Source organism: Lissotriton helveticus, chromosome 5_1 (genome assembly GCF_964261635.1).
Source record: "Lissotriton helveticus chromosome 5_1, aLisHel1.1, whole genome shotgun sequence".
Lineage (NCBI taxonomy): Eukaryota > Metazoa > Chordata > Amphibia > Caudata > Salamandridae > Lissotriton > Lissotriton helveticus.
The window spans coordinates 44,129,770-44,150,351 of NC_136065.1; the positions used below are offsets into that span (position 1 = coordinate 44,129,770).

General features: G+C 43.0%; 1 protein-coding gene across 1 annotated transcript in view; it reads left to right on the plus strand.

The window, feature by feature from the left end:
- The window catches only part of LOC144752375 (E3 ubiquitin-protein ligase TRIM39-like), a 319,437-nt gene that overhangs the window by 213,215 nt on the left and 85,640 nt on the right, over nucleotides 1-20,582 (plus strand). The window contains exon 4 of the mRNA XM_078640311.1: nucleotides 948-970. Coding sequence (XP_078496437.1) covers nucleotides 948-970 — 23 coding nt within the window. The remainder of the gene's footprint in view (nucleotides 1-947; nucleotides 971-20,582) is intronic.

Here is a 20,582-nt window from a genome sequence, read left to right on the forward strand (position 1 = left end):
CTTAATCATACTCTCTTGCTCTAACTCTGTCATTCTCACACACTCTATCACTCATTCTCTCTCCTTCATTCACACTGACTCTAGGTCTTACTCACTCATACATTATCACTTGCGCACTCACTCCTATTGTCACTCATTCTGACTCACTCATGCTCACTGCCACTCATTCTCACTTATTCTCACTCACTCCCTTTTAGTGGCTCCCACACACTACCTGTCATTGACACTCACAGTTACTTACACACACTCATGCTCACACGTACAGACTCTCAAACACACAACCACACTCCGATCCCCAAGCACGTACCCTACGTACATTTAAAAGCATTTTTTTTATTTAAGACGTCTGTCACAGAAGTTGTCATTCAAGATCCTTGTGCCCCATTTTTTATTACACTAACAGTTAATAATAATCTATTATTCACTATTAGTGTAATATAAAACTGGCTGGAAACAAATGTGGAGCATGACTCCCATAAGGGCGACCTTCCTCTGTGTACTTGGTGCTCATTTTGCTACCTCTGAAGCCAGAGGTCGCACAAGCAGTATCGGGAGTCACAAGGGGCAAGCCTGGAGTCACAGCTGCGACCCCTGGAAATCCCTAAATGATGCCCATGTATGTAACCCTGTTGAGAACATCATACAATGTGCCAAGTGACCTCATTCGGAATATCAGAATGTGCTGTGTTTTGTGACTCCATTCAGAATGACACTGTGCTCTGCCATTACCATTCCGAGTATCAGTTTCTGTTATATCCTATGACCTCATTCAGAATATCACATTTTGTGCTTAGTCATGCGATACCCGAGAATGTGCTATGTCATGTGACCCCAGTCACTGTTTTCTAACCATAGATAGTTAAGTGTTTCACTCCTAAAAATACTGGCATAACTTTGACATTTCCTGTGGAAACTGATTTCACCGTGTTTGTTTCTCTGTTTTGCAGGATGTCAGAAGCACCCTAAGCAGGTAATACTGATTTATTATCCTCCTGTCAGTGTATAAGGAGCAGGTCTCAATGCTGCTGTGTGTAAATGCCACTCTGAGCTCACACACAGTGTTAGGAAACTTTCAGATCCTCATAAATTCACTTTAAATTCTCAAAACAAAATCGTAAATCCTCATAAACCTCCCCTGCAACATAAGGAAACTCTCTTAAATTTTCATAAGTCCCTGCAAGTTTTCAGCAAACTCTTTTGAGTCTTGAAATAATTGCCACAGAAATGAGCTGCTGTCCTCCTAAAACATATTTGTATCTTTAAAGCTTAACTGAAGTAGTACGAAAAGTACCCTGAACATACAGAAAAAGCAAGCACATTCTGGAAAAGTCCCCCAGATTGTTCTCAATTCAGAGTTGGGCAGAAACTAAGTCCTAATGTCCTAACTATACAGACACAAATAGTGGCTATGCTCACAACAATTGCAGATCCAATTTTCAGCACTATTTTTAGGGATGTTAGAACATACACAAATAACTTCATGTTGGGTAGAGGTGCTACCATGGTACTACAGACACCCTGGCACCTAGGGGTGGCAGGGTGTCTGTAGTACCATGGTAGCACCTCTACCATGGTACACCTGCTTAGGACAATGTCCTTGGCAAAAAATATACAAAATAATAAGTACTAGAGAACACATAGAAATTCCATTTAATAAAGAAATTAGTCCTAATATGAAGTCCATCAAATGTTAGTTCTTTTTGTGAAGTTATTTTATTCCATTTGTAGTTTTCACAATGTTCGGTTTATATATAAGCAGGAATGGCCAATATCTGGTCTATATGAGCAAAAGCAGCTGACACGTGTTTCGTCCATTGGGCTTTGTCAAGGCTTCAGAAATACAAAATACAAACATTGGAATGGAACATCATCTCTCATGAAATCTTTTACGTAAAATTCTTGCGAGTCAAGCTCATATAGCCGTGAAGAGGCATTGGAAAATTGTGACATGAAATTAAATATTCTGGTCACACTGCACTGAGGATATTATGTAAAAATGCATGATAGCGTCAGCTCACCCAATGCCATAAAAAGTGGTACCCATGATAGGTGATGTTGAACGAAAGATGAGAACACAAGGAAGGGGGCCATAGAGAATGCCTGTATATATTATAATACAAGCGAAAAACTTGATTTTGCATGCATTGTGCTTTCTTAGATACGAAGAAATATGTGTATTTAGTGTTCCATTTTGCATGCAAGGATAGAATAAACATTAGTAGTGAGATTTAATAAAAATAAAGTATACCTGAGCGCCCTGTAGTAAGGACAATGTCCAAAAGTAGTCCGAGCAATACAGATAAGATCTTGTCAGAATATATTTCAAATATATATACAATTGTGTGTATATGCGACCATGCTGAGGAAAATATAGTAGTGTGCGGAAAAGTAAACATTAGTTCACCACAAGGAGAGCGAAGTCTCCTCAGATGTAGAAAGGGAAGTGCAAAGAACAACATATAAAAGTAGACCAGTTCAGAATGGAAACTGGTCACCCAGGGTACGCAAGGGAAGTGATTTCATGTGTAGTGCAATACAATGAAAAGGGCAAATATATGAATATTTGTCTTGCGAATTTCCTAGTGGAGTGGGAAATAAGCAAGAAGCATTTTATTACTGACTGGTGGTGATCGGTCAGTATAATACCAAAAGAGGCCATCTATGGAAACCTACCAAACCCACACATTTCTGAAACCTAGAGACCCGGGAGAGTCCAAAGAGGTATGGCTTGCCTGGATCTCCCAACGTTTCCCTGGCCAGAATACTCTGCAATCTTCAAATGTTGCTGAAAAAATCAAATTTTTCTCACATTTGTGTGTGAGAAGTTGTAGGATCACCGGACTGACACAAATTTCCTAACACTCAGCGCTCCCCCAGGTCTCCCGATAAAAATGATACCTCACTTATGTGGGTGGGTCAAGTACCCACAACAGGCAAGGGACCAAAAAATATTGTGGATACTTCAAAGTTACCCATCATAAAACGACCTGGTTTTGCAGGGAGGGTCCATCTGGGTTTTTGCCACCGGGCTCACAGCCATCAAGGGGAACCTACCAAACCCACACATTTCTGCAAACTAGACACTTTGGCGAGTCCAGTGAGGTATGGCTTGCGTGGATCCCTCAACGTTTTCTTACCCAGAATCCCCTGCAAACTTCAAATTAAACATAAAAAATCACTTTCTCTATAATTTTGTGCGTGGGATCACCGTGCCGGCACGAATGTCCTACCAGCCAACGTTCTCCTTGTTCTCCCGAAAAAAATGATACCTCACTTATGTGGGTGGGCCAAAGGCCTGTGACTGGGAAGAGCTAAAAACATAGGGCTTAAAGGAGTAGAACCGCAAATTTTAAGTGCTACATTAAAAACACAAATATATTTTTTGCTGATTTTGAATTAGAGCCTCACAAGTGAAGGATCATTTTACTCTGAGACCAATGGTGGTACGCCATTTGTGCCGGCACAGTAATCCACACAGAAATGTGTGGAAAAAGTGATTTGTATAGCTAAATATGATGTTTGCAGGGCATTCTGGGTAAGAAAATACTGGGGTAACCATGCAAGCCATACCTCACTGGACTCCCCAGGGTGTCTAGTTTTTAAAAAAAGTGTGGGTTTGGTAGCTTTCCCTAAACAGTCGCGAGCCTGGTGGGCAAAAAAACTGGTGACCCCCCCCCTTGCAACACCAGGTGGTTTTATGATAGGTCATTTCCCACAACATTCCCACAAAGAAATTAAGTAAAATGTGAGTTTCTATAGCTATATTTGTGATTTGCAGGGGATTCGGGCTAGGGAATCCCCTAGCCCGATCCATGCAAGCCATACCTCCCTGGACTCCCCAGGGCTTCTACTTTTCAGAAATGTGTGGGTTTGGCAGGCTTCCCTAGATGGCCTCTGAGTCCGGGGCCAAAAACCCAAGTGCCCTCCTGTGGTTCTGAAAATTCTGAACCCTTGGGTTCCATTTTGTGTACGGCAGCCATTTGTGAGTTGCCCTTACATAGGCAGATGATTAAAGCCAAATTCGATTCCCAAGGACACGTACACCTTAATTGACTTCTCTGTGACCTGGGCAAGCTGGAGCCATTGCCCCAGGCCGAACCTGCCCGGCCAGTTCCTTTCCCAGTGGCCGAGCGAGATAGCATCAAGGCACAGCCTACCATAAACCTTTTCATCGCACACACACCCTGCCTAATCTTGCTCCCACCTGTCCCTGTTCCTTTCTCTACGACTTGCTTTACGAGGAGGAGGTGCCCGTTTTTATTGGGGGTCCACCGATATCTGATGAAAATGTTGGGCCTTGCCGGGTAATTTGTTGTGGGCTGGACAAACTGTAATGTGGGCTTGTCATCATGACTCTGCTTTTCCTTTGTAGTGAAAACATGTGAATGGTATACTAAAATGTGAAGAATGTTTGCCTAAAGCACAATATTTTGTATAAAAGAGAAGCCTGACTTTGTAAGATTGAGCAGTCTCCTGAGAATATACACACCGTGTTGTTGTACTTCTAGGACGCCTGTTACTTGGTTGCAGCCAATAAATTCGATCTTTGACTTCACCTAGAAGACTCTGAGTTTCTGTGTCTGAATCAGGAAAGTACTCCAGGGCTTAGGGTGTACCCTGACACCGCTGGGTTACCGGTTCGGTACCGGTTCTGAAAAACCCAGTACCTCAGCTGGCGCCCAACGTGGGGCGATACCAACAGTACCGGTCCAAGCCTGAGGTTCGTGAGGAGCTTTGTGTTAAAATTCTGGAGGAAGGCCGCCACTTCATCGACCCCTGCATGTAGACGTGGTCCGAAAGTCTTTGCTGTGAGGTTCCCCGCTTCCCGACGGCTACGAAGGACTGCTGCCCTGGCTATCGCCCTGATTTGGACCCTTGATGTTTGGTAGAGCGAAACGATAGACGAGTCTTCTGGTGACGTCATCGATATCCCAGTTAAGTATAAGTGGAGCGTCTCCCAGTCCTTAGTTGTTTCTTAGTTTGGGTATCCCTTCGGGATCTTTGATTTGGAACTTGCAAGTACCAAAGCCGAAGGACTCGTGTATTCACTAGACTATCGTAATTGATAATCCTTTGAAGTTTGAAGCTAGACTAGAGAGTGAAGATGTTTTGCCTTGGTTGTAATAATAGGGATTCCCGATTGGAGGACTCGTGTCCGGTTCCTCCGATTGGAACTCCAACTTATGAATTATATGTGAAACATGGAGTAGGCCCCATCACATATAATGAAGTGTGGATCAAATACACCAGAAAAGATGGTGTTTTAAAATGGCCCCAATATGGTAGCTTTGACACGGAAATCTTAGATAACCTCGAAGTTAAACTTTTTAAGAAGAAAGCCCGGCCGGCGATGTTTGACTCTTTCCGCCTATGGCGTAAGGAAGCCTAACAGAAGGAAATTAAATTAGCGAAGAAAAATAAGAGAGACAGGGGTATTTCGATAATGGAAGCTGCTGTGCAGTTTAAAGATAACGAAGAGGAACAGATGAGTGAGCAGTTGCACAGGCAACGTAAAATGGTGATCGATAAATGTTATCCAGTTTTGCCGCCTCTTCAACAAGATGCAGCAAAAGACCTTGAAAAAGATCCCCTAATGTCGCATTTGTTGAGCTCGCCACCCCCTTATACGCAGAATGCTACGGTACCTCCGCAACATTTAGCTGTGCAACCCGTGGTTGCATTGCCTCCTGCTCCTCCTCCACAGCACCCACCAGCTACTCTTCAGTTGGTTCCTGCTCCTCCGGTGCAGCCTCCTCAAGGGCCACCAGCTTTTACATCTGCTCTTCCTTTACTTCCTACAACTTTGACTACTATAACGACTACCACTCCTGATACTCCTCCTGACACTGCCTCTGCGTCTGCCTTGCCTGCTTTTCCGCTTGTCTTTTCATCGACTTTTCCTTCTGTTCGTCAGAGAGTGGCTAGTACTGTTACTAGTCTTCTATATCCTTTCTTTGGGGCGACAAGTACGACCCCTACTTCTGAGCGTAAACAGTTGCATAGCCAACTGCCTGATTCTAGGGAGAAAGAAATGTGGAATTACTTGGCACATAGATGGGTGACCGACCCGACAAAATATGATCTAGAATCAATCATGGATGTCTTCCATCAGTGGGAAGCTTCGAAGCAGAGGTACGTTTTTGAGAAAATGTGTGCTTTCCTTAGTGACGATTTAGAAGAGAATGATATGGAGCCCAATCCGCATGAGTTGTGCCGTATACGGTTCGAGTTTTCAAAAGGCGCAATTGTGGGTTCAGATGTTGAAAAAGCAGTTGCGACATTGTTGTCGCTTAGGACTGAAGGCGTTTCTAAGACGTTGTTTGAGTCTGATTCCTCTGTTATAAAGAAGGGAAGACAATATCCCATGAGAGAAGTTCCTCCAGTATGGAAGGAAGAAGTAGCGGCTGGTCCTGGTAATGTTCCACCAGCTGTTCCAGCACATTTTCAGCATGTGTGGGTACATGTTCCATGGAAGCGAGCTGAAGTTTTGGCCCTTAAACAGACATTGCCTGATCCCCGTAAGAATCCTGCAGGGTATTACAAGGAATTGTCACAGACTTCTGGTTCATGCATCATGAATTTAGCGGATATAGACATGTTGTTTGGGAATGTTGTTCCACAGCCTTTATGGGGAAAGATTTGTCATGCAGACCATGATCAGGAGTTAGGTGACTCATGGGCTAATATTACTGCTGCAGATGCCCGACAAGTTGGTGGTGCTGAACCCGAGCCTTTAGTAGCAGATCTCCCTGGTAGGATCATTAATTACATGAAAACTATAATGCCTGCCATGCGTGTGAATTGGGATAAATTGTCTGCGTGTAAGCAGAAGAAAGATGAAACAGTGTCAGATTTCTTCACCAGGTTTGAAGAGACGTTTGTCGACCACAGTGGTCAAGATATGAGTACAGAAGGTGGTCAACGGTTGTTCGCCGATAAATTTGTGCATAATTTACTTCCCGAGTTGTGTAAAAAGTTAAAAGATTCAGAGAGTTCTTGGGCAGTTTCCTCTTCAGCACAGATATTGGCTACTGCACAATATTACGAAAATCGAGATAAGGATGAGAAAGATAGAGCAGAGAAGAAAACTAAAGAGTTGAAAACAAAGGTTCTGTTACAGCAAGCATATCCGCCACGTGGTGGTCAGAATAGTGGTGCTCAGAGTAACTATCAGAATAACTATCAGCAACCTCACCAGTTTCAGAGGAACTCGCAAAGAGTTGAGTATACTCAACCACGTGTCCCTGTAGGTCCCAACCAGTGTTCGTATTGTAAGGAAGAAGGTCATTTTAAGTATAGTTGTCCTGTTTTGTTACAGCGCGCGAATGGTGTCTCAGGTGCACGAGGTCGAGGTGTTCAACAAGCTCCTAGAGGTAGAGGACGTGGAAATATCCCGCAGAACGCACGTTCCCTTCCGCCTCAAAATTCTATGAATAGTTTTGATCAGCAGAATAACGCGTCTGGTAGGACAGCTCAGTACTATGCTGATGATTACTATGCAGAAGATGAGCATATGGAAGGTGATGATTGCTAGGACAGCCGTAGACAAAGAGAGGGAGTTGTTTCAGTTCCAGTAGATCAGAGTGGACCTTACGTTGAGGTGATTACATCAGGTGTGTCAGAACCTTTTCTGTTGGATGCTGGTGCTACAAAGAGTTCTATTATGCACTCAAAACTCCCTGGCGCACCTTTGTCTGGCGAAACGAATGTATCAGTAGGTTTTTCTGGCGCCCCAGTTAGAAATCCGATTTCTGACCCTTTGTCCCTTTCTGTTGGACCTTGTGAATTCGAAGCACCCCTTATTCTGACAACAGGTTGTGGTGAAAACTTGCTGGGATTAGATCTGTTGAAAAGATTGTATGCGACTTTGTACTGTTCTACTTCAGGAGTACAACTTACACTAGGTAAGAAAGTGGTTTCTCCAATGTATTTATCGAGGGATAAACTCCCAACAGAATTGTCGTTTCTTCCTGATATTCTTCGGGCTACTGGTCCTAAAGATGTGGGTCTTTTGGAAATAAGTAACAACAAAGAAGGTCGAAAGGGGAATATTTAGTGACCATCCACTGATATCATCCCCAAGAGCATGTGAAAAACAATAAATATTAGGAGGTCAGTTGAACGTGCATGAACTGTCTATAATGATGTGTTTAATTGGGGAGCAGTCACAATGTCCACTGGTAATGATACGTAGTGACCATCAAATGATTCCCATCAGATACCCATCCTGTGCCGCCCTAAATCATTTGGGATCCTTCAACCGAAGGTAGTGATGTTTAACCACGTCAGGATTAGGTGAACTGCCACCCAATCAAACGGGAGGGATCTCCAATCAAGGGAATTACTTTGTATGGCATAAGGAAGGTAAATGACTAGCAGTGCAAGAAAGAATAAATTGAATGATAGTGCATAGAAAGTGAGTGATATAAAATGGGTTATGAATATGGAAAAAATGTATTTTAATAATATCCTATCCACACCCAATGATAACAAACAGTGCAAAGTAGTGTTAAACAAATAACTACCCAGATTGTATAAAGGTCAACATGTTTCTGCGGTACAATGGAGTCTCAAGATCTCCTCCTGCTTCATCAGGACCTCAGTAAATTGCTACTGCATCAGTGTTGATAAATAAAAAAGTGAAAAATGTCACCTGAAATTCGCCTGTTCGGGAAATCACGAAAATCACAGTGGCAGGCAGGGCACACATAGAATAAAAACAATTTATCATTAGCGACAGTTTGCAAACCACATTTTTTATGTGTACAGTTTGAAATAGCCAATCATTTCATTGATCACGGGGTCTCATATAGTAGACTACTTAAATTAGATGCCATCATTTTAGCAATTTCTTAAAAGAAACTAATTAGCTTCACTCACCCAAATTGTGGGGAATAAACACCCCACCTCACCTGGCTACAGCGCAGGTATAGACGGAGCACCGCTCTAAAGGAGGGAAGGAAAGAGGAAATAAAAAGGAAGGATACAATAACTGTATAAGTAGTATCTCCTATTAGTAGAAAAAGAGTTTTAGAAAGATTGATCTATCTTTTTAGTGTAATGCGTGTAATCACATCATCCACTGGCTACAGATGTGGCCTATGAATTACAATCCTCAAGAAAATAGCAATCCTCAAGAAAATAACATAAGCCCACAAAATGGCTTGGTCGTTATGCCGCAATCATATGCGTGTTACGTATACCAAAATCCTTATGTGACAGTTACCACTCATCGCCTCAGAGGAGCCACACAGAACGTGTCAAAAAAGTCTGTACACCCGTGATTACTGCCAGTTTTTTAACTCCGTGGGTCCACAGAACCTCGCTTACTTAGCGTTTGGAATAAACAATCACGATCATGTGGGGGAGACCGCCACCAGGACAAGCAGTCCGCTCTAGTTGTCAATCCTGCAAAGTTCAGTGTAGAACGCGTGTTACGCGTTCCGAATTTGTTAAATAGCTGTTTAGTAAAATCACATGACACTCTACACCCTGCCCTGCTTACCTGTCCGTCGGTACTCCGGACATCCGTCTAGGCTGTCGTGGAGGGAGGCACCCGACCGGACAGGAAGCAGGCTTTTGTTTTTCCTGGAGCGTGAAGAGGTCGCGCCTGAATGACGCCATTGCGTTGACCTACGTGGCGCTTGTTAGACTTATAGGGAATTGTAGTTCTTAAACGGGATAGAGTTCTATAACCCCGACCTAGTGTGATGTTTTATATCTAAGTGTCCGAAGTTGATTAATTAATCAAATGTCTGGGTACAGAGGTACTAATAATGAAATTAACATAACAAACAGTGTTAACAGTGCATTATTTTCCAATTGTGCTCGAAAGGTAATGCAATAATGATGTCCATGTCCATACGTTAATAGAATAAAGGAGAACAACGTAGAACAGTCCCTCAAGCCGATTGAATAGACTGCCACATTGGTGGACGATCGATGTCTAGTATAGTTTATATATTCTCACTAGTGTTCTCTGTGATTAGTGTATCTTGGGCGCTCTGACAATAGGATATGTGACGATTTAATGGCCATATGCATGATGTATTAGTAACAGAATACTGTAGGGTATATGACCTTCAGTCTCAGCGGCCACTAATGCAGAATTAGGCCACATACATGATGTATTAGTAACAGCTTATCCACACATACCCAATACTGTAGGGTATACAACCTTCAGTCTCAGAGGCCACTAATGCAGAATATATATGTATATATAGGTGTAAGATCCCTATCAAGTGAACAATAAGATTCCCTATCAACAGATCATATCTTATATAGGGGGGGGAATTTCAATATTGTCCACTAGGATGACACCTGGATGATTACATATGGCGATGGTTTTTTTTTTACAGTGACATCCACGGAATGTCATCGTTCAATCCTGATTTATGGGTCTGTAATTTATACACCCACCTTTGTTCCCGTTTAAAGAGGAACATGCTTATATCGGCATATGCACTGGGATGGTAGGTTGTTCTAAAACAGTCCACCTTATATCTGTAGGTAGATGTTGTGCCGCTAAGAAATGACTTGTGAGTTTGGTGGACAGTTTGTTACACCGTATGGAACTTTTATGTTCTGATATTGGCAGCTTTACTTTGCGAGTTGTCATGCCGACGTACATCTTGTTGCACGGACACTTGATAAGATAGATCAAATTAGCACTGTTGCAATTGGTGAACTTGCGTTGTTCCCAAGCTCGTTCTAGTCCAATATCAATTGTTAGTGTTTTTGATGTCTGGGGACAAGCTGCACATTGTCCACATGGATAGTGTCCTGTAACTGCAGGCATATCCCACAGAGTTCCCACAGCTCTCGGTCCCACACTCTTAGGTCTTGTGTGGACAAGTTTGTCCTTCAGATTTTGTGCTCTCTTATATGCGAAAAGTGGGAGAGGCAAAGTGTCTTGTCCAGTATTGAGAATGCCCCAATGTCTCTTCACAATCTTAGTAATTTGATTGGAAAAAGTACCAAACGTACTCACGCATGTCATATGTTCGGTCTTGGGCTTCGGAGGCAAGATTTCAAGCAAGCTGGCTCGGTTGTTATTAGCAGCTCTTTTTTTGGACAGCTGTATCAATTTTTTTGGATATTCTTTCTGTACCAAATCTCTAGTTAGACATTGGGCATGTGATTCAAAAGATACACAGTTGGAGCAGTTCCTCTGTATACGCAAAAATTGTCCGTAGGGCAAATTATCCCGTAGGGACTTCGGGTGGCAACTGTTGTAATTAAGCAAAGAATTGCGTGCCATTGGTTTGCGATAGAGTTCTGAAGCTAAACCGTTAGGAGTTCCGTGGATCAGCAAATCTAAAAATGCCAGTTTCTGGGTATCGAATCCATAGTGAACACAGGCTTAAAGAAACCGTCAAATTTCAACCCCTCAGCCATGGGTTTACCATCTAAGGTTTTGACCTTTGAGGAGGCAGTGGACCATGATCTGCAAGAATTGTTCAAAACCAGACCGAAAGTCTTTTATAACCTATCGAGGCAGGAACAAGATGCTGTTAAGTCTCTGGCTGATAACCCTCTGATTGTCGTTAAACCTGCCGACAAAGGGGGCGCCATTGTTATATTGGATGCTGATACGTATCGCAATGAGTGCCTACGACAGCTCAACGATACAAGGTCATATCGCAAACTCTCCATAGATCCAACTGAGAGATTGACAAAGATAATTGGCCACGTTGTCGAAGAGGCACTGAGTGAAGGGTGGATCACACCTAAGGAAGGACAATTTCTCCGCACACTCAATCCAACTGTACCTTATTTTTATCAGTTACCTAAGATACATAAAATCCAACGCCCTCCTCCGGGGCGTCTGATAATATCGGGGATAGGTTCACTCTTGGAACCCCTTTCGACTTTTGTTGACGTGTTCCTCCAACCAATGGTGCGAGAAATGCCTACTTTCCTCATGGATACAAAGGATGTATTGAGGCTATTACCCAATATCGAATTTAATGCACAAACTGATATTCTGGTGTCATTCGACGTTGAAAGTTTATATACGTCTATACCCCAAACAGAGACATTGGAAGTTATTGAGACACTACTTTCAGCTAGAGACCTAAATTCTATAACACCAGTTAGTGTTATCATGACTCTAGCCACGTTGGCTATGGCTGAGAACTTTTTTTGCTTTGAGGAAAGTTTCTACTTACAGATTAGCGGGACCAGTATGGGCAGCGTCTTTGCCCCGAGTCTCGCTAATCTGTATGTGCATCACTTCGAGCAGGAGCATGTGTTCGCAGACACCAATCCCCATCTAGGGTGTCTGCGGACTTGGAAGCGCTACATTGACGACATTTTTGTCGTGTGGCGTGGGAGTTCAACACAGCTTAAGGAGTTCCATGAATGGCTCAATCAAAGGAACCGTTTTTTGAAGTTCACTATGGAATTCGATACCCAGAAACTGGCATTTTTAGATTTGCTGATCCACGGAACTCCTAACGGTTTAGCTTCAGAACTCTATCGCAAACCAATGGCATGCAATTCTTTGCTTAATTACTACAGTTGCCACCCGAAGTCCCTACGGGATAATTTGCCCTATGGACAATGTTTGCGTATACAGAGGAACTGCTCCAACCGTGTATCTTTTGAATCACATGCCCAATGTCTATCTAGAGATTTGGTACACAAAGAATATCCCAAAAAGTTGATACAGCTGTCCAAAAAAAGAGCTGCTAATAACAACCGAGCCAGCTTGCTTGAAATCTTGCCTCCGAAGCCCAAGACCGAACGTATGACATGCGTGAGTACGTTTGGTACTTTTTCCAATCAAATTACTAAGATTGTGAAGACATTGGGGCATTCTCAATACTGGACAAGACACTTTGCCTCTCCCACTTTTCGCATATAAGAGAGCACAAAATCTGAAGGACAAACTTGTCCACACAAGACCTAAGAGTGTGGGACCGAGAGCTGTGGGAACTCTGTGGGATATGCCTGCAGTTACAGGACACTATCCATGTGGACAATGTGCAGCTTGTCCCCAGACATCAAAAACACTAACAATTGATATTGGGCTAGAACGAGCTTGGGAACAACGCAAGTTCACCAATTGCAACAGTGCTAATTTGATCTATCTTATCAAGTGTCCGTGCAACAAGATGTACGTCGGCATGACAACTCGCAAAGTAAAGCTGCGAAGATCAGAACATAAAAGTTCCATACGGTGTAACAAACTGTCCACCAAACTCACAAGTCATTTCTTAGCGGCACAACATCTACCTACAGATATAAGGTGGACTGTTTTAGAACAACCTACCATCCCAGTGCATATTGCCGATATAAGCATGTTCCTCTTTAAACGGGAAAAAAGGTGGGTGTATAAATTACAGACCCATAAATCAGGATTGAACGATGACATTCCGTGGATGTCACTGTAAAAAAAAAAACCATCGCCATATGTAATCATCCAGGTGTCATCCTAGTGGATAATATTGAAATTTCCCCCCCCCTATATAAGATATGATCTGTTGATAGGGAATCTTATTGTTCACTTGATAGGGATCTTACACCTATATATATATACATATATATTCTGCATTAGTGGCCTCTGAGACTGAAGGTTGTATACCCTACAGTATTGGGTATGTGTGGATAAGCTGTTACTAATACATCATGCATGTGGCCTAATTCTGCATTAGTGGCCGCTGAGACTGAAGGTCATATACCCTACAGTATTCTGTTACTAATACATCATGCATATGGCCATTAAATCGTCACATACCCTATTGTCAGAGCGCCCAAGATACACTAATCACAGAGAACACTAGTGAGAATATATAAACTATACTAGACATCGATCGTCCACCAATGTGGCAGTCTATTCAATCGGCTTGAGGGACTGTTCTACGTTGTTCTCCTTTATTCTATTAACGTATGGACATGGACATCATTATTGCATTACCTTTCGAGAACCATTGGAAAATAATGCACTGTTAACACTGTTTGTTATGTTAATTTCATTATTAGTACCTCTGTACCCAGACATTTGATTAATTAATCAACTTCGGACACTTAGATATAAAACATCACACTAGGTCGGGGTTATAGAACTCTATCCCGTTTAAGAACTACAATTCCCTATAAGTCTAACAAGCGCCACGTAGGCCAACGCAATGGCGTCATTCAGGCGCGACCTCTTCACGCTCCAGGAAAAACAAAAGCCTGCTTCCTGTCCGGTCGGGTGCCTCCCTCCACGACAGCCTAGACGGATGTCCGGAGTACCGATGGACAGGTAAGCAGGGCAGGGTGTAGAGTGTCATGTGATTTTACTAAACAGCTATTTAACAAATTCGGAACGTGTAACACGCGTTCTACACTGAACTTTGCAGGATTGACAACTAGAGCGGACTGCTTGTCCTGGTGGCGGTCTCCCCCACATGATCGTGATTGTTTATTCCAAACGCTAAGTAAGCGAGGTTCTGTGGACCCACGGATTTAAAAAACTGGCAGTAATCACGGGTGTACAGACTTTTTTGACACGTTCTGTGTGGCTCCTCTGAGGCGATGAGTGGTAACTGTCACATAAGGATTTTGGTATACGTAACACGCATATGATTGCGGCATAACGACCAAGCCATTTTGTGGGCTTATGTTATTTTCTTGAGGATTGCTATTTTCTTGAGGATTGTAATTCATAGGCCACATCTGTAGCCAGTGGATGATGTGATTACACGCATTACACTAAAAAGATAGATCAATCTTTCTAAAACTCTTTTTCTACTAATAGGAGATGCTACTTATACAGTTATTGTATCCTTCCTTTTTATTTCCTCTTTCCTTCCCTCCTTTAGAGCGGTGCTCCGTCTATACCTGCGCTGTTGCCAGGTGAGGTGGGGTGTTTATTCCCCACAATTTGGTTGAGTGAAGCTAATTAGTTTCTTTTAAGAAATTGCTAAAATGATGGCATCTAATTTAAGTAGTCTACTATATGAGACCCCGTGATCAATGAAATGATTGGCTATTTAAAACTGTACACATAAGAAATGTGGTTTGCAAACTGTCGCTAATGATAAATTGTTTTTATTCTATGTGTGCCCTGCCTGCCACTGTGATTTTCGTGATTTCCCGAACAGGCGAATTTCAGGTGACATTTTTCACTTTTTTATTTATCAACACTGATGCAGTAGAAATTTACTGAGGTCCTGATGAAGCAGGAGGAGATCTCGAGACTCCATTGTACCGCAGAAACATGTTGACCTTTATACAACCTGGGTAGTTATTTGTTTAACACTACTTTGCACTGTTTTTTATCATTGGGTGTGGATAGGATATTATTAAAATACATTTTTTCCATATTCATAACCCATTTTATATCACTCACTTTCTATGCACTATCATTCAATTTATTCTTTCTTGCACTGCTAGTCATTTACCTTCCTTATGCCATACAAAGTAATTCCCTTGATTGGAGATCCCTCCCGTTTGATTGGGTGGCAGTTCACCTAATCCTGACGTGGGTAAACATCACTACCTTCGGTTGAAGGATCCCAAATGATGTAGGGCGGCACAGGATGGGTATCTGATGGGAATCATTTGATGGTCACTACGTATCATTACCAGTGGACATTGTGACTGCTCCCCAATTAAACACATCATTATAGACAGTTCATGCACGTTCAACTGACCTCCTGATATTTATTGTTTTTTACACAGTCTTTTGGAAATACCACCATAAGTAGTGACATTGAAAGCCAATGTTAAAATGCCACGAATTCCCCAATACAAAATCTCTAGTGAAGGTGAAAAAGCGTTGTTAGCGATCATTTACGATTTGATTGAAAAAGATGTAATTGAAGAGACAAGAGGCAACATTTGCAATAGTCCTGTTCTGCCCGTTCTGAAGCGAACTGACCCTTCCCAGCCACCTGTTTACAGATTTGTGATTGACCTTAGAGACGTTAATAAGATCGTTGTGCCACAATTTCCAGTTGTTCCTGACATTACTGCCCTATTGACTATGATTCCAGCTTCTGCCACCTGGTTTTCGGTGATTGACCTGTAGAATGCTTTCTTCAGCATCCCGATTGCCGAGGAGAGTAGGGATATTTTTGGCTTCAGTTTAGGAGGTCGAAGCTTCCGCTTCAAACGCGCTCCCCAGGGCTACTGTGAAAGTCCATCAATATATAGTCAAGCTTTAAAAACACAGCTTGATACGATTGTTTTACCTGATGGTGCTACCCTCATTCAGTATGTTGATGATTTGCTTGTCGCTGCAGATACTGAGGAAATCTGTAAAGAAGCCACGTTGTCATTGTTGCGTCATTTGTGTGATTTGCATCACAAAGTGTCTCTCTCAAAATTGCAATATTTTCGACAAGAAGTGACCTACTTAGGCCATCTCTTATCGAAGGAGGGAAGGAAATTGACCCGAGAAAGAATTCAGGCAATAGCGAAATTGAGTGTGCCAAGAACACAGACAGGTGCGTGCTTTCTTGGCCATTATATCGTATTGCAGACAATGGATACCGAATTTTTCGTTATTGGCCAAACCTTTGGTGGCATTAACTTGTAAAGATACACCGAATCCCGTTCCATGGTCTAAAGAGTGTCAGAAAAGTTTTTCTGAATTGCGTGATGCATTATGTTCGGCTTCTGTGTTGGGTACCCCCGACTACAGTAAGCCCTTCACATTGTATGTCCATGAGAAAGAAGGTTGTGCATTGTCAGTGTTGACACAGTTGTTCGGAGACCAGCAGCGTCCATGTGCGTATTTTTCATCGACTTTGGATCCGGTAGCTAAAGCATTGCCGAGTTGTTTAAGAGCAACAGCGGCAGCAGCTGTTTCTATTCGACAGTCTGCTGGTTTGGTAATGAATAACACGTTGATTGTAATGGTCCCACATGCAGTGGACACGTTGTTAAACAGAACCAAGACACAGCACTTAACTAGTGCTCGATTGTCAGGTTACGAGTTGACATTGTTAGCGCGTCATGTGCACATAAAAAGATGCAACACTTTTAACCCAGCTACGTTGTTGCCGAGTGTAGAGGAATTAGATGCTTCAGAACAGCATGATTGTTTTCTTAGAACAGAAGAAGAAACGAAAGGGAGAGTGGATCTCAAGGACACTCCTCTTGTGAAGTGTGATGGTACATTATGGGTGAATGGTTCATGCTTCAAGCTTCGGAATGGTGATACGACTGCAGCATATGCTGTCACGACTTTGCATACGATTGTTGAAACTGCACGTATTCCACATAATTCAGCTCAAGCAGCAGAGGTGATTGCACTCACGAGAGCATGTGTGTTGTCGAAAGGAATGAAAGTGACCATCTACACCGACAGCCAATACGCATTTGGAGTGGCTCACAATTTTGGACGATTGTGGAAAGAGCGTGGGTTCCTGTCTTCGCATGGAGCTTAGATTCAGCATGGTTAGTTGGTGAATGAGCTTCTTGAATCACTTACTTTGCCGTTGCAAGTTGCGATTGTGAAATGCAGTGCACACAAGAAAGTGACTGATATTGGTCGTGGAAATGCATTTGCTGACGAAGTTGCAAAAGAAACAGCAAGGAATGTGATGAGCCGAATGTATGTTGCAGGCCCTGCAAGATGGGTTGGTGATGTTGGAATGTGTGAAGACACGATAGAGAGTGTGAAGTCTATTCAAGCTGAAGCTACAGAGAAAGAATTGAGTGTGTGGAGAGAAAGTACGGGTAAAATGGATGCGAATGGTTGTTGGATTGAATTGTCAGAGCATCAGAGATGGTTGCTACCCGATGCGTCTGTGCTTGCAGTGGTTACAATGGCCCATGGAATGGCTCACCTCAGTGTGAAAGGGATCTGTAAGTTGTTGGCTCCAGTATTACAAAATGCTGGAATTCCTAAGTGTGCAGAGAATGTGGTCAAGAATTGCATGGTGTGTCTGAAACACAATCCTGGTAGGGGAACCCCAACTCCAGCTGGTCATTTTGCACCACCTAGGTATCCGTTCGAGGTTTTGCAGCTAGATTTCATCCACATGGAAAGGTGCAACAACTTAAAATACGTACTCGTTGTTGTTTGCGCCTTCTCAAGATGGGTAGAAGCATATCCCCTAAAGGACAATACTGCCTTATCCACAGCTAAAGCCCTTGTGAAAGAGTTTTTCCCTAGATTTGGAATGCCGAGAATGGTCTGGAGTGATAATGGGAGTGAATTTGTAGGTCGAGTGATGAAGAAAGTGTGTGAAGGGCTAGGTATCCAGCAAAAGTTCCACGCTGCAAATCGCCCCCAATCAGCTGGACTAGTAGAATGCTACAATGGCACGCTAAAGTTAAAATTGGCCAAAATTCAAGCGAGCTCTGGTCTTAAATGGCCTGACGCTCTCCCTTTAGCACTCCTATCAACCAGAATGACTGTGCATTCGCGATTGGGACTTAGTCCTTATGAAATAGTTTTCGGTCGCCCAGCCAACATATGGGGAGTGCCAAGGCCCACAAAATTTAGTGAAATCGAACACCCTGTTTTGCTTGACTATTTGTACGAATTGACGGATAAATTGCGTGTTTTACACCAACAGGTCAATGACACTCTGCCTCAAGTCTCTGAAGCTCCAGGACATCAGATCGTTCCTGGATCCTGGGTGCTGGTCAAGAACTTCCAGCGAACAAAGAACGACCAGCCCAGGTGGACCGGCCCACACCTCGTCCTTCTTTCAACGAGATCAGCTGTTCGAGTGGAAGGAAAGAAGCACTGGATCCACGGTGTACATTGCAAGAGGGTGCCTTTGCCTCTGCCGTACGACCGGTGGGTCCAGGAGGGTGTCGCCGACTCAGAGACTGAAACTGTGCCTCGTTTTCTGCCTTTCAGTGATGCACGCATAAAAGGAACAATTACTGAGAAAGAAAGTGACAATCTCTTGCAAGCAGCTGTGCCGCCGTCAATTCGATTGGACACTACAGAACCTGAACTCCTTTTCCAAGACCAAACAGTACCTGGGAGAAAACGTTATAATTTGAGGCCGAGACCTATGGACAAATAAATAAAATTTTCCTTTTACTTGCTATTTTTGAAAGTGCAGCTTTCCCATCTGAGAAACTTGCTTATTTTTGCTTTTCGAACCGCCATCCGGGTTCCGCTGCTACGGTCGCGATTGCCCAAAGTCTTTGGGGTGCAGCTGACGACATTAGGCCGACAGTTCTGGTTGGTCTAAGGGAGTTGCCCTAGACTGACAGAAGCATTCCTTAGCAGAAACAACCTACCATCGCGAGCAGCATTTTAGAGAGGATGAAGAGATCTGCCAAAACTGTGAACTTTAAAGCTAGAATATGTGAAATGATGACCAAAAAACGTTTTCTGATAGTATGCATTTTTGTTCTATTCAGTGTAATGACGTTTTTTATTGGATACGTTTTATTCTCTTATCGAGTGACATTTGCACCCACTACATCACCCGTACCTCCTCCTACTGTTTCCTCACATTCTTTTCAACCCCTTCCTGAACACGAATCAGCTAGGAGATTAGAGTTTATTAATAACTCCTTCGTTCAGCTTTTGCACCAACACCAACTAGTAATGAACACGACTAACTGTTGGGTGTGTGGTCTTATGCCTCACACAACGGATAAAGGTATCCCTTATCTGGTCCTGCCATTCAGCCACAATGTGTGGGCATACAGAACGATGTTCATCTATGCACATGAAGTCTACCCCCTACGTTCTGTATCAGACAATCCTAAGAATAGTGCTCTAGTTAAGGGTATAGTAGATATGATTAAGGAAGATATTTCCTATGAGACTATCCCGAGAGATGAGACACTAGTATACATAGGATGGAACGTGACCGGATATGGAGCTACTCTGAGTGAGAAACAGCAAGCTAAGAGATCTTTCCAGATTTGGATTGTACCCCATCAGGGTCACCTGTGTCTACAAGGTAATGGCAAGAATCCCAGAGCTCAGTTAGGGAAGAGTATCTGCACTAAAACGTATGTTTTTGCGTCCCAGACTTCCCCTTTGTTCTTAGCAGCTAAGGGTACCTATTTCATCTGCCATGGTAGAGCCTATACATGGTTGCCCCCTGACTTTTCGGGCACATGTTTTGTTTCGTTCCTGCTGCCTCCCACCTACACAGCAGCGGCAGATTACCACAAGACAAGGATAGTTAGTGGTGTCTTGAGTAAATCAGACACTGCAGAACAAGAATTTGGGGACTTCGTAAAGGGTTTTCTACCGTTCTGGGGACCGATGGCTAACAGCTGGAACATAAGGCAATTGACAAGGGTAGTTGAATGCACCGTAGTTGAAACTGCCGGTGCCCTTAGTAACTTGACTGCTGAGCTCCAGTCGGACCGTCTTATGACCCTTCAGAACAGGGTCGCATTAGATGTCATACTTGCAGACCGAGGTGGGGTATGTAAATTGATCCAATCGAGTTGCTGTGTTTTCATTCCAGATAACGCTCCAACAGTGTACTAAGCCATCTCCAAACTGCATAAGATTTCCAAATCTATTCATGTGGATAAAGGAGATTGGTCCTTAATGGGATGGTTCTGGGAACTGATATCCACTTGGGGATGGAAAATTCTGATGGTCATTGGGATGGTCTTAGCCATTCTTTTCCTGATCTGTCTGTGCGTGC